Genomic DNA, 14,754 nt, shown 5'->3' on the forward strand with positions numbered 1-14,754 from the left:
AATCAGCTCTTATTCCATTTGGTGTTTCTTAGTATATAGGTTTCTGTTTTCCTCCGCTTCTTTATTGCTTCTAATTTGAAAATTTCCAGAAGTTACTAGTGGAACATAGACAATAATTCAGCCTTTGAATTAGTGAACTTCATTTTACACACAAATCAAATGTCCATATTCTTAGGAAGGTAGCAGGGTGCCTACATTCTGTTTCTGTAGGAAGAAGTAGAAAAAAAAATGTTCCTCCTGCTTCAGAGGACTTTCCTGTTTCATTCTGGGTTTCTCCCCAAATTATTGTAGGTTGAGACTTCTAGAAGTATGACCAGGGGTAAGCAGGAAATGATTGTATTGCTCTAACACAGTATTCTTCACATAAGCTTTTGTTTATTATCTGTGGAGGTACTCCAAAATAGATAACACGAGTCATTTACTTAAGCTATAATTCCATATGAATGTGTGTGTGTGTAAGCATTTTTGTAGCATATACCCTCTCTGAATAGTATTCTGTATAGGCTACTATTTTAAATACTCTTGATTTTTGTTTTGTTCACAAAATAAAGTGAAAAAACTAAGAAGAGAATAGTAGCAAGTAAAATATGCTTAGAATATTTTATCATGTGATAAAAGTTTTATCAATGTCCTTCATTAATTTTCACGCATTTATAGAAAAACATTGACTCTCTGAGTCCTTCTCATCATCCTTATTATAGTACATGTATATACCTTGTTCAGATATGGAAATTCATTAAGTAAAAATCTTGTTAAAAGTATTATAAAATTGACTTTGATTATCTCTGGGACTGTCAGAACTCTCATCTTACTAGTAATTGGAGAGGTTTTCTCTTGTCCTGTTTTTATAATAAGCCTGACTGTGTTTGAAGTTTCTTACCAAATGTTTTGCCATTTCCATAATAATGGATCTTATTAACGTTTTTATAAAATGGCTCTTTAAAGGTGTGGATAAAATGAAGAGTGACTAAAACAGAATGAGTCTCCAATTATTATTGGTAATTGCTGAACACAATGAGATGGGCTTTTGACTACTTTACTTCTTAGGGTTTTTCTGTCAGGATTTTCTGTTAAGATTGAAAATGTGGATTTCTCTGTTCCTCATGGTAGTTATAAAGGATTCTGTGCGTTTTGTCAGAAAAACAAATAATAGTATTTATTAATTTCCAAAGGAAAAGGATGAGTATGTAGACGTAAAAGAATCTAGTGTGGTCTTTAAATTTCTAGAACACCAGGATTCTAGTTTGTAAAAGATATTCTCATCTGTTACTAGGATTAAAGAACTTAAGAGAAATTGTTAGTTAGACAAATATACTGGTGTGATGATAATACAGGATGGAATCAAGGCTGGCTCAGCCCTTGGATTTGGAAAGGAGCTGAAACAGATAATTTATCATAAAGTTTTAGAAACAAGTGTAATACTAGAAAAATGTGAGAATCACCTAAAATCAAGATAAAGGAATGAAATGATACTGATCAGTATCTTGTAACTTCAAAGGATGTTTCTGTCTTTCCCAACTTTTGCAGTTACCTCTACATAAGGATTTTGGATATTGTGAATAAATTCTATACAGTTAATTCTGTGTTCACATTCTACTTTCTGTGCTTTATGACTTAATTTTTCCATACTTATATTTATTTGTCTTAAGAGTAGAGAGATGAACATGAAGGAGTGACAAAGAAAGGAACTCATTTAAGCAGTGCTCAAAAGGACATGATACTTTAGTCATTCATTAACACATGAAAACCAGAAGAGCACAGGTGAAATCTCTACCTTGAAAAAGTCAGAAAAATTAAATTGCAGAAAAAGTAGTGACAGCAATTATAACAGATAGAAAGAGGTTGACTATCCTAATATATAAAGAGCACATTCAAATCAACAAAGAGGAAATTAGTGGATATGGGGACAAAATAAACATAAAAAGCTAGTGACCCAAAGAAGAAATACACATGTCCAACAAATATTGCATTTCTTTCAAATTATTTGTCAAGGAAGGAAGGGCAAATTTAAACATTGGTATGGCCCATTAAAATGACAATCAAGCATCAAAGCAAACAAAAATATTCTTTGCATTTGAGTTTTGTGTAATGGTAATTATCACACATGGCTGGTGAGAGAATAAATTGGTTTTACCATCTGGACAGCAAAAGAGCCTTAAGAATGTTCATAAATTCGACATGGTTACATGTCTAGTATCTTGTGCTCAAAAAAATTCTATGATTCTTTCCTTAAAAACTAGCACATATATAGTTAAAGATTTCTTTATGATACTACTTTATAATAAAGAAAACTTGAAAACAGCGTTAAGTGTTCATTGCACAGGAATGGTTTTGTAAATGCTGGTACATCCATATATGCATACTTTAAAATTATATTCACGAAGAGTGTTTACCATCAGCTAATTTTTTTTTGTATAATGCTAACAAACATTGAGTAGACTTAACATAGTGTATGTGATTAGGAATCATCACCAATGGCTGTATGTAGGTGTTCTTTAAAATATCTTTATATTTCCCTATAATTCCAAAATTTCCTAGAGTGAAATTATGTTCTTTATAATGAAGAGAGAAAAAGTGAAATAAACAGAAAATTGAAAAGACACAAGGACAGAACTGCCAAAACCAGTAAAACGTATTTTTTATGGCAAACCGTTTGACAACATGCATACCCCTAAATTTATAAGCCTAATCCAATTCTTAAACTACTTTTCTTGTTATCATTTGTTGTTTTTGTGTTTAAGACCCTTTCTAGGTTAAAAAGAAAGAGACTAATCATGTTAAAATTTAATTTTAAGTTTGTTTTTTTAAAGGTCAGTGCTAATAATAGCAAGTAATCCAAGAGGCATTTCTATTTGACTTTTGAATGCATTTTTACTTAATTTAATTATTTGGTTAGATATTTGATTTTTTTACTTTTGCATTGTTTAGAGCTGATAGTGGGAGGAATTGTTGGGGCAAAATAAGAAATAACAAGGGTGGGTATTTTGTTTAAAAATAACTTTAATGGAATTACCTTTTGGCTGTGTAGATGGGCAAGCTTTGGAAATTTGGAGATAATAGATTACATTCTGTCCCTTTTACATCAAAATAATCCATTTTCCTAATCATTTCATCTAAATAAAAATATTTTACTTTGGCATTTATTTTACATAATGTTTATAAATGTTTTACATCAGCATTTATTTTATAATGCATTATTTAATTTTATTAACCCATAATGTTCTGTCAAATGGATTAATTTTATTCTTTATCTACAGATAACAACACCAATAGGTGGTGACATTTTCAAGACTGCATATCCTCATTATAACTGAAATTTAAATATAGGAGATCTGTGGTTTGAAATCAGGTTATACATTTATTTATATGATTACTCAAATGAAAAAAAAATGGTTCTTTATAACCAGTTGGCATTAGAGCTTAGATAGCCATACTTGAAATTTACATTTTCTAATCAAGAGTATCCGTATGAACAAAATACTAACTGTTGTTATTCAGAATTTAAATGAATCCTTTGCTACTTTTCTACCCAAGATGTTTTATACTTTTGTATTTGGTCTGCATTTTTATACACAATGGAAGCAGTAGTGAATAAGAGGATCAGTGGACAAATCAGTAAGTGATAATTAGCACAGTTCACAGTCTTAGAATTTAAACCTGAGCCAGGGGATTGGTTCTGTGTTTGTTGTTATTGTTTTACCCCAACAGCTCCCTTTATCACCTATCATATGTAGAAAAAGATAAATGGCCTGGGTGATTTGAGCTGGGGATTAGAACTGTGGAAGAAGGCCCAGAAAAGGGTGGAGGAAATGGCCGATAAGGAGTCAATTTAGGGGAGAATATGAACTGGTAGACTAAAGATGAATTCCCACATTCAGGTCCCAGCTATAGAGGCATTTGAATTACCTGGTGATTACCTGTACAGGGGAAAAGTCTGTTACTCTAGAATTTAGTCTTTTAAAATGCAAAAATAAAAATAAAAAATGCAGATATTACGTAAAGACAGCATTGTCTTTTAAAGGAGAAATAATTTCGGTCTACACTGAATTGATCTACTTTGTTTTCTTTATTTTCAGAAGAATAAAAAAGAGCAGACTTTTTATTCTTTAAAGTGAGCTGATAAATTTTGATGTCCTGAATTTTTAATATCTCATCCAAAAAATTAATTATCGACTGGATTGTGCAGCATTGTGCTAGATTTTCTTTTTTTCCGTAGACTTTCAAATAGGAAGGAAAAAAATACAGTTTGTGATGACTCAAATAAATTAAAAGTGACCTTCTATATGAACATTACCTACTAAAAATGTTTACAAATCTTCATAGTGTTTGAATTTTACCAGCAATAAAAGTTAACGCAAAGCTTCAGTACACTAATTGCATAATTGTTTTTAAAAATAGTAAAAGGTTCAGCAAAGAATAATGCATTACTATCAAAAGAGCATTGTTAAATTATCTACTCTTAGGTAGGAATTTTACTCTAATTTAGGAGAACTCAGGAAAATGAGGTTTGGTGAGTTTAGTACATATAATCAATAAAGATGAAAGATATTTTGCTTTTTCACATACTCTCCATAAAATCCTTCTAACTAAGCCAACTTATAAATACTGTGTTGCTTCTAAATGAATTAATTCTTCAAAAAGACAGTATATAATCACCTTCAGAACACAGTATGAATTGTGCTAAGCAAGATATGCTTCCAATTACATTCACAAAGCTTCAGAGAGCCTGCTCGTCTGGAAGTATCTAAAAGTTCAAGGTTATTACTTTGCCACACACATTGGTTTGGATGTCTGTTCTGAGGATTTTCTTTATACTCTTTCAGTATCTTAACAGGCTCTTCAACACATTTGAAATCAAGTTTACCCCATTTAAGCATGCTAGAAATTTAGTAACTGCTTAAATATTAGTAATTAATCCAATCTAGGGTGAAAGTCAAGTTCTAATACTGATGATGGGCTGTTACCTCTATCACAATTCTGTGTCTTGTTTCAGTTAATGAGAGAAGTGGGAAAATATTTGCAGAAAAAAAGTGCTTGGAGGAGCACAGGTCTCATTCAACAGTCTTTGCAGTGTGTACATCTAGCCCTGAAAAGTGTCTTTGCAAGTAACTAAAGAACTATGCATTCTTTCTATATATAAAAAAAATATTGTTTGGGCTAGAAACAGTATTGATAGCTTTGCTTCTTGATTCTTCTTTGTAAAGGAGAGTAGCCTTATCAACAAAGCATTTTTTCAGGTAACAGCTTTTCTAGTTCTCAGAGAATATAATTTATCCTAATAGAAATGGTGGAGAATTAGATGTCCTGTGACAATTGCTGATCTACAGTATCAAGATTCTGTGATGCAAATAGCTTTACACGAGGAATTTTTTCTGATCTATGATGATTTTGGGATTAGTTTTGCTCCAGAAGGTTCAAATTTATGGAACATGGGAGGCCCTGTGACTTTCTGGGTAGAACTATTCTTTTGTTAAGAATCACTGGCTGTACTAAAGTCAGTTTGTGACTATAGAGATTCTTTATTTTCTCCTTCAGTGACAATTGAATTTTTTTGACTTACCATAACAAAGCTAAAAGAAAAGAATCATTAACTTTTTAAAAAGAAATGTTTCTTAAAATTGTCAAATTATGTTGAATTTTGTTGAATGATTTTGTTATTCGGCACCAACAGAGACAAAGACTTTGCAGTTTAGTAATGTCATGACAATATTCAGGCATATCGGAAGTATAGTCTTCTGTTTAGCTACTCAGATTTATTTATTTTATTATTTTTTTAGGGACAGGGTCTTGCTCTGTTGCCCAGGCTGGAGTTCAGTGGTACAATTATAGCTTACTGTAAAGTCAAACTCCTGGGCTCAAGGAATCTTCCTGCCTCAGCCTCTTGAGTAGTGGGACTGGAGGCGTGTACCACCACACCGTTCTAATTTAAAAAAATAAAAAATTAGTAAAGAGGAGGTCTTGCCATGTTGCCCAGGCTAGTCTCAAACTCCTGGCTTCAAGCAGTCCTCCTGCCTTGGCCTCCTAAAGTGCTGGCATTACAGGCATCAGCCACCAGGGCTGGCCTCAGATTTATTTTTTAAAAGTCTTTACAAAGGACGCATAAATTTCCAACTATATAAATGTGGGCTGTGCAGTGACTTCCTTGCAAAGAGTATACTATGGGAAGGAGGAGAAAAAAGAAAGAAACTTAACAGTGAAGAAGTCTGATAAACAATACCACAGTCAGGTAATTAAGGTCAACAACAGCAGTGGTGAATCATGTTGATAGCATGGATCCTTGATATGATGTGGTCAAAATGACACTTTACTTCCGTGGTCCTACTCCTCAAAACTTTTAACCCCAGGCTAATTATTTTTAAAAATTAGACAAATCCCAATAAAGGAACATTCTGAATAATCTCTAACCAGTACTTTACAGAACTATCAAAGTCATCAGACACAATGGATGTCTGAGAAACTGTCACAGCCAAAAGGAGGGTAGGGAGACGTAATAATAAAAACTAATATAGTGTCCTGCATGAAATCCTGGAGAAGAAAAAGGACATTGGGTATAAACTAAGGAAATCTGAATAAAGTATGGATTTTAGTTAATTAACAAAAGCCTTATACAATGTAACTAAGTGTGAATGCGAACACAAATCTATTATCTCAGTTAAAGACAGACTAAATGATAAAGCTGCTGAGTTCATATTAAATTGTCAAATGATGACATCAGCAATTTGTACAAAGGTAAGTAATGTTAGGAGGAAAATGGCTTACAAATAAATTTAAAACTGTATAAATACTAGCATTCAGAAACAGAACAATATCAAAGCATGATAGATAGTGTTGTAAACATCAAGCCTAGATCTTCAAAGAGCTAGTAACTTAGACTTGAAAAGGAAACTGCCCAGTATTTTAGAACAGAATATTGTTTATCCTGTTAAGGCTACTTGATTAACTGTATGGCTTTTATAACAAACAGAAATTAGGTTATGCTGCATTAAAACACATAGACACAAACACAACGTTATGCAATAGGAAGTGTTACGTACAAATTGAAATACTTACTGGCTTTTTGATGCTACTTTATCTACCAGACAATATGGAAAACTTGTAGTAACAGAAACTTAATCAGTTTTTGCCAGAAGTACAGACAGACTTTCCTAGATATAGTTCATTGTGTTTCAAGAAAAATGTTTAACTTGAGAATCTTTTCCATGTGTAGTATTAAGGAAAACAAAATAGGCTTAAATCTGTTTGTTTTAAACACACAATTATTTTTTTAAAACCCCACCTGATTTAATTGGTTTGCAGGAAAATAGACTACATACAAGATACATGTTTGGAACAAAGCAATAGCTAAGTGTTAGAATGTACAAAGCTCGAGCAAAAAAATTTATAATATAAAGATCCAGGAGCAATGTGCATTATTGCATTATGTGTTTCTGGCTTCCTCATAAAATATAGATGGGTTTCTTGAAGAATATCTGCATTTGATTGTCTTTATACTATACTTTTGCTGTTCTTTTTTCTTAGCCCCTTTCTGCAATATGTAGGAAAAACTTATCAATCTATTCTTTTCGTAATACTACCCTTGAGGGACAGTGTGAACTATTTGCTTCTATTAATCAGGGTAAACTAAGGGAATTCATTTTAACAAATGTATGGTGCCAGAAACCTTCTTCCAACCAAATGTATTCTTTAAGAACAGAGAACACTCTGCACAGCTAATAAACAGCCCCATCTTTCTCTTTTTCTGTTCTAGTGCACTGACAGGCAGAACTCACCAGTCACATCACCAGGATCCTCTCCCCTTGCCCAGAGAAGAAAGCCACAGCCTGACCCACTCCAGATCCCACATCTAAGCCTGCCACCAGTGCCTCCTCGCCTGGATCTAATTCAGAAAGGCATAGTTAGATCTCCCTGTGGCAGCCCAACGGGTTCACCAAAGGTAGATCAATTTTATTAGAAACACAGATAAAAATTTTGTAAGACAATTATTGATTGCTCAGATTCTTTTAAATTCCATTACTCATATTTTCTGTGCTTTTAATTGTGAATAAGTTTGATGAGTGTCTCATTTAGTTTATGGTGAGCCCACATTCATATTTCTTGTTTTATTACTGTAAAAGTTACACATAATTTTTGCAGAGAGAGAGCATATGTCTGTAGCCCCATGATTTGCCAAAATAAGTAGCAGAGTAAGTATAGTTATTTTGTGAAATAGATTTAAAAGGTCATTATATGCATTAAAATAATTTGCATGCTGTTATCAAATGATATTTTACGCCCATTTTTATAGTGCCATGACAAGAAAAATGTGATGGGATATTTGCATAAGGCTTAAGGTGTGACAAATTATCACCCTTGTTTCAAGGTGACTCAGAAGAGGGAATTATATGTAGTTTTTAAACCTGGGGAAATTAATTACAATGAATTGCGATATTTGCAAGGTAATTATATTACTGTTTAATATTAAAGACATAATTCTTACTCTACAGTTAAACCTACAGTTTATTTTACTGTGTGGATTTTTTCCTCAAATTTGATAAGCGTAAGATTTTAAAAATTAATTTTATTTGGTAACATGCTCTGTTGTCTAAAATTTGTTGGAAGCACAATATATTTAGTAGTGTTTGATTTTCCTGTATTACCAGTTAACTTGGTTTTAAGACCACACATTATTAGAATATCATTTAGAATTATGTAAACACAACAGATTCCTTTTTTCTCTGCTGCTTTCTAACATTAAAATTACAAATCAATCATCAGATTAACCATGTAAATAAAAGTCAAAAGGTATGAAAAGCATACACATGGGGTGGGGGGAGGGGGGAGGGACAGCATTAGGAGGTATACCTAATGCTAAATGACGAATTAATGGGTGCAGCAAAACAACATGGCACATGGATACATATGTAACAAACCTGCACATTGTGCACATGTACCCTAAAACCTAAAGTATAATAATAAAAAATAAATAAAAAAAAGGAAAGCATACACATTCAATTCATTGATCTATAACTTTATATTTCTATGTAAGAATCAGCCTGATCTTTTAAAATACTGTAAGAATTCATAAAATTGAAGTAATTCCATATGTAGTGCTGCTCTGTTACTTGTGATCTTTTACTATTCTGGTAATAACTGATAAAGAAGCAGAGCACATTTGCCCCCATATCAGTTGTGCTGTATCACAGTGATGAAAACAAAAATAAAGAAAAAGCTTTTAATCTTCTAAAAATATTACAAATATTACAAATCAAGTTACTCTTTAAAAAAACTAAAACAGTGACTTTTCTCCTCTCTCCCAAATCATAGAAATGTGCAAATAAATTATTGACATATTCTTTTAATGTCAAAGTCATCATATGATTTTGATCTTCTACTTGTTTCTGTATCATTTCTATAACTTAACATTTGGATTTATGTACTCATTTCTACTTTTTCCTAATGAAATGTATTTATGAGTTTTTTATTCTCATTTAAATTTCATTAACTGGTAATAAAAGAAACCTATTAAAAGATGGCACAGGAATCTAGTAAAACTCCTTGTTTGGCTTAGAAAATTAAAGCAATAATACACTAGTTTGGAAGTTCTTTCAATGCATGGTACAACCTTTAGTTTTTTTTTTTTTTTTTCTCTTCTGTTTCTTTAGTCTTCTCCTTGCATGGTGAGAAAACAAGATAAACCACTCCCAGCACCACCTCCTCCCTTAAGAGATCCTCCTCCACCGCCACCTGAAAGACCTCCCCCAATCCCACCAGACAATAGACTGAGTAGACACATCCATCATGTGGAAAGCGTGCCTTCCAGAGACCCGCCAATGCCTCTTGAAGCATGGTGCCCTCGAGATGTGTTTGGGACTAATCAGCTTGTGGGATGTCGACTCCTAGGGGAGGGCTCTCCAAAACCTGGAATCACAGCGAGTTCAAGTGTCAATGGAAGGCACAGTAGAGTGGGCTCTGACCCAGTGCTTATGCGGAAACACAGACGCCATGATTTGCCTTTAGAAGGAGCTAAGGTAAGAAATATGCAAAGCAGAAGCTAGAGAATCTGCTTATAAATGCTTCTGATGGTCAGCAGCATAAAAGGTTGGGAAGTGGTTTTTTTTGCCTAGCACTTCCCTGTAAGTCTTTAATTATCCCCAAGTTATAAATAATCAGAAGCTCATTAAAACTTGAACTTAAGTCAGGAGGTTCTAAGTAATGATTTAATTTTAATGTGAAGACACTAGACAATTTGCGAGAGATTTATTTCACCTTCCCTTATTTCATTTGCCAAAAATTTCTTCTATTAACAACTTAGTGGTGGTATAATCAGCACTGCAATTTTTTTTTTTTTTTTTTTGAGACGAAGCCTCGCTCTTGCCCCCCAGGCTGGAGTGCAGTGGTGTGATCTCGGCTCACTGCAACCTATGCCTCCCAGTTTCAAGCGATTCTCCTGCCTCAGCCTCCTGAGTAGCTGGGATTGCAGGCACCTGCCACCACGCCTGGCTAATTTTTGTATTTTTAGTAGAGACGGGGTTTCCCCATGTTGGCCAGGCTGGTCTTGAACTCTTGAGCTCAGGGGATCCGCCCGCCTCGGCCTCCCAAAGTGTTGGGATTACAGGCGTGAGCCACTGCGCCTGGCCAGCACTGTATTTTTAACAAACTCCTTTAGTTCCATCCAATTTTTACAAGTTGTGTTACTATACATGTAATAAATCAGTTGTTGGAGTTAGTTATTGTTGCCTGGGACAGTACACATTAGGCAGCCAGGTAAAATGAACTTCCTATATACTTAAAAACACTAAACCAAGTTCACTCTTAAAAATCAAGCTCTTTTCCCAAGTTCTTTTCCCCTAAAATTGAGAGATTCTCACCCTTGTTGACTTCTCACTTGAAGGATGTTACCACTATCATTTATATGTCCAGGAAGGAGTTTATGTGTACAGGAAACTGAAGAGACAGCAGCAGAAATCATTTACTTTAGAATTTTTGGTAGTTCCTTGGCAGAGGTATACTGTAATAATTTCTGGTATTTGGTTCCAGGATGCTTTTGACTCTGAGATTAGATCCTTGCCATCTTCCCTCTACTGAGGGAGGCCTTGGCTCTTCTGAAGACTATGATATTAAAGTGATCTCATCTCTGTAGACCTTAAATTGATATTTTACAGAAGTAGTCTAGTCCTTCAATATAATGGTTAAAGTTGGTGAGTTCGTCTTATAACATATTCAGGATATAAGGAAGAAGTGTGACTTGCACTCAGCTCCTCTGTGTGTGGAGGTACAGTGATAATGAACACTTTGTATGACAATATTTAACCTCAGTGATATGGGGTAGCCAGGAAAGGAAGAGTCACAACTCAGTAGCACAGCATTCAAAACAAAGGCAAGGAGTGGTGTGGCAGTTTGCTGTGACTCTTTGCTGGTGACTCACCTTGGTACCTTCAGTCTCATCTATTGTAAATATGAGGATCTCTATAGGTTTCCTCAGGGTCACCTAAATATAATGTAAGTGTAAGAGAACATACAAATAAAACCAATTTTATAATGATCTCTGTCAGTGGGGAGCTCCTCCTCAAAAGAGTTTTTCCACAACCTAGAACGCTGATTGGAAGGACCTGCCATTCATTTTCAAAAATTTTCAGTGTTTTTTTTTTTCCCCTTTAGCCTTTACTTTTTATTCACATGTGATCACACTTGTCTTGGGAAGAGTGTTAGAAGAAGCTGTAATTAACTAGTTATATCTCAGCAGCATGTTATAATTTATTTTCTAAATGGACTTCAAAAATACTTGAAATATAATAGTTGTTATAGCCATTTCATTGAAGATACCTTGTTTCAGGGTTCTTTTAGATAACATGTTATAGCTTTAATGCTATTATAAATTTGCCCTCCTAAGCTCTAGAAAACTGGCTGTTAATTTTTTTTATGAGATGTTACCCCAATTTCTTAGGTTATTGGTATGGAATACTGTTTTTATTTTATTAACTATAGGTATGAAATATTAATTGTGAGTTCAGTTATAAAAACATTCCTTTAAATATTTCTGTGTGAACTTTCATGTTGTGATCATTGATACAGATTAGTATAACAGAGAACATTGAGTGAAAATTTTATCTCTTATTGAAAGCTAAACTTTAATATTGCTTAGTTCTCTCTAAATAATTCTCATTAAGATTCCCTAAGTTCTAATCTCATATATTGTGTGTATTTATATTGCAATGCTAATATCCTCCAGTTAATTTCATGTTACTCTTAGATTTGGTGTTTCAAACAAAATTAGACTTCTAAGATTTCTAATTTCAACCTAATTGTTTAACTTCTGGAGTGAGCTGTAAAGAAGAATTTATATATAGTTGATGCATTGAATGCCACAAAACTATAAAACAGACCATGTCTCCTCTTTTATTACTGTTATAAAGGAAAAATGATTCACTTCGTTAGATCATAGGGCATACCAGAACTTACATAAAGTAGAAAAGGCCTAATTCCTCTTCTCATTTCATTGTTGGGAGACTTAAGAGTTTGGCTTCAGCTAACAACTGACATAATCACTTAGGATCCTGTAATTCTCAGTTTCTGTGATCCTGGGTTGGAGTTTGTTACCAGGCTCCAAAATCAGGCCTGGATTTCACTTTCTTCTCTAGAATATACTGGCTTTGTCCCCAACCTCACTTATTTTCCTTATAAATAAAGTGGAACTTTATTTTATTCCTTTATATAAAATGGAATAATAACAATACCTGGTATCTAGGATAATAGTTAGCTTCCAGCTATCTAAATTTCTATACCCCTTGGTTCAGGAATAAAACCAAAAATAACATCTGTACATAGAGTGTCAAAATAAGTTGTAACACTTGGCATTTTTATTCAAAATAGTTGTCTGTTTTTTAAACCAAAACATCTTCTCTTTGTTTCACTCCTTTTTTCTTTTATTTAGCGTAGTTCCTAATGAATGCTTGGTAAGCACTCAATAACCAAGTTAATAACTTGGTTAAGCATTCAGTAACCAAGTTAATAACTCGGTGCTTATAATATAATACTTACTTGGTGCTAGTAATCTAACACTAAAGCCAGTGGTGGAGACAAAGGAGTATATGTGCTTGGGTTTGAGTGTGGACAGGTGTAGGCCAGGAGAGAAAAGGTGGAGGGAGAAGATGGCCGTGATTACAAATAGACAGGTTTTTATGTATCTTGCATAGTTTTCTTGTTTAAAATAGGATTTTTGTTCCTCTGCAGAAGAGTAGTCATTTTAAACATGTAGATCATATACAATAAGAAAAGGAGAGCGGGTGAAGAGAAAGGGGAGATATTTTGATTTTTTAAGAAGACTAAGATTTTTAATGAAAATAGTAGATATTATCAACGTATTCTCACCCAAAGAGAGAGGATACCTAACAGTGCCATTTTTTTTTTTGTCTTACTTTATCATTGGATTAAAGAGTGTGGAGATTTAGATATTTGGAGGCTGTTTTATTCACATAATTCATCAGGCCGCTAATATAAGCAAATGCACTTTTTTTTTTTTTTTTTTTGGTCAAATAGTAAAAACTGCCGCTTAGGTTTAGTAGTTTTCATTAGCGGCAAAGCTTCAAATCTAATCGCATCTTCCCATTTTAGAGATAAGAAAATGTAGATAAGTACTAAAAATTTAAGTGAAAACTAATTATACATGTGGAACACAAGGGAATTTATGAAAGTCAATACCCTGTCAATGGGTGAGGACTCACTTCCCTTCATTACCCGTCCTGTCAGTATGTCAGTTCCCATCATCCAGAAGAACCATTTGCCTTTTCTGTTTGCATTGTCACTAGAACAGTGAGTGATAGGGGAAATGGAAATAAATTAAGCTCTAATTACTCCATTTGGTAATTGTAGAGAGCTCTGAGGAAAAAATTATTCTAGCTCATAATTAAAATGAAGTCTAAGAATTTTTTGTGATATTCATTTACTCCCTTGACTCTTACCCTCCTACCTAGCATAATCAAAAGCTAGCCAAGGTAATACTTTATTTTAAATGTGGATCTACAAGCTATGAGTTACTAAGTTTATTTATCTGATTTTGTTGGTAAGAGATTTCTATCCTATAGCATTGTTTCCATTCTCTGAAAGTCTCAGATTTTAGTCACCTTATAAAGCTGTTCTTTAATAAACATCTTGTTGACTAGATATTTATTGTTGTTGGTGGTTTGTTTTAATTATCTGAGCAAAATAATTCTACCAAAGTGTATTAAAATATGACTAGAAACTTGAAATGTATCTACTTATCCCTAGATATTAACATCATACCCAACTGTCATTATTTGTTCTCTTGAGGCAGTAAGAATACTGCTGTTTCTTATAAAACCATCTTTAACTGGTCATGTTACTTACAGTGACATTGTTCTAAAGATGACCTTTGTATGATAATCTTTTGAAGATGCTGCAAGATAAATATATCAAATGATTTCCCTTTTTGCAGTTGTGGCTTGTTGTACTTTTGGTGGAGAGGCACATGTTTATATTCATGACCTTAAAGTTATCTATAAATTTCAAGGGCTGTCTTTCAGAAAATCAGTCCTCTGTGTGTACTGGTTTCATGTACAGTCTGATGTTGAAGGACGAAATACAGGGATACTTTTGAGGCAGCATGTGTAGGGGTTTTCATGTGTAGGATAAGGTAAAGCCTTGTGTTTTGTAAGATTTTTAAAAAATGTTTTTCTTAATTGTGCTAAGATTTTCACAAAATTGTTTTCTCTGTATCTCAAGGGTCCCACATGTTTTAATCTTCAGTTTTTAAACAAT

The 14,754-nt window shown here is 33.6% G+C and overlaps 1 protein-coding gene across 5 annotated transcripts in view; it reads left to right on the forward strand.

The window, feature by feature from the left end:
• CBLB (Cbl proto-oncogene B) overlaps positions 1 to 14,754 on the forward strand; it is a 217,787-nt gene that overhangs the window by 161,855 nt on the left and 41,178 nt on the right. For all 5 annotated transcript variants that reach the window (XM_030801589.1, XM_030801590.1, XM_030801591.1 and 2 more), the window contains 2 exons: positions 7,748 to 7,933; positions 9,642 to 10,007. In XM_030801589.1, the coding sequence (XP_030657449.1) occupies positions 7,748 to 7,933; positions 9,642 to 10,007 (552 nt within the window). The remainder of the gene's footprint in view (positions 1 to 7,747; positions 7,934 to 9,641; positions 10,008 to 14,754) is intronic.

This window comes from Nomascus leucogenys, chromosome 21 (genome assembly GCF_006542625.1).
Source record: "Nomascus leucogenys isolate Asia chromosome 21, Asia_NLE_v1, whole genome shotgun sequence".
In the NCBI taxonomy this organism is placed as follows: domain Eukaryota; kingdom Metazoa; phylum Chordata; class Mammalia; order Primates; family Hylobatidae; genus Nomascus; species Nomascus leucogenys.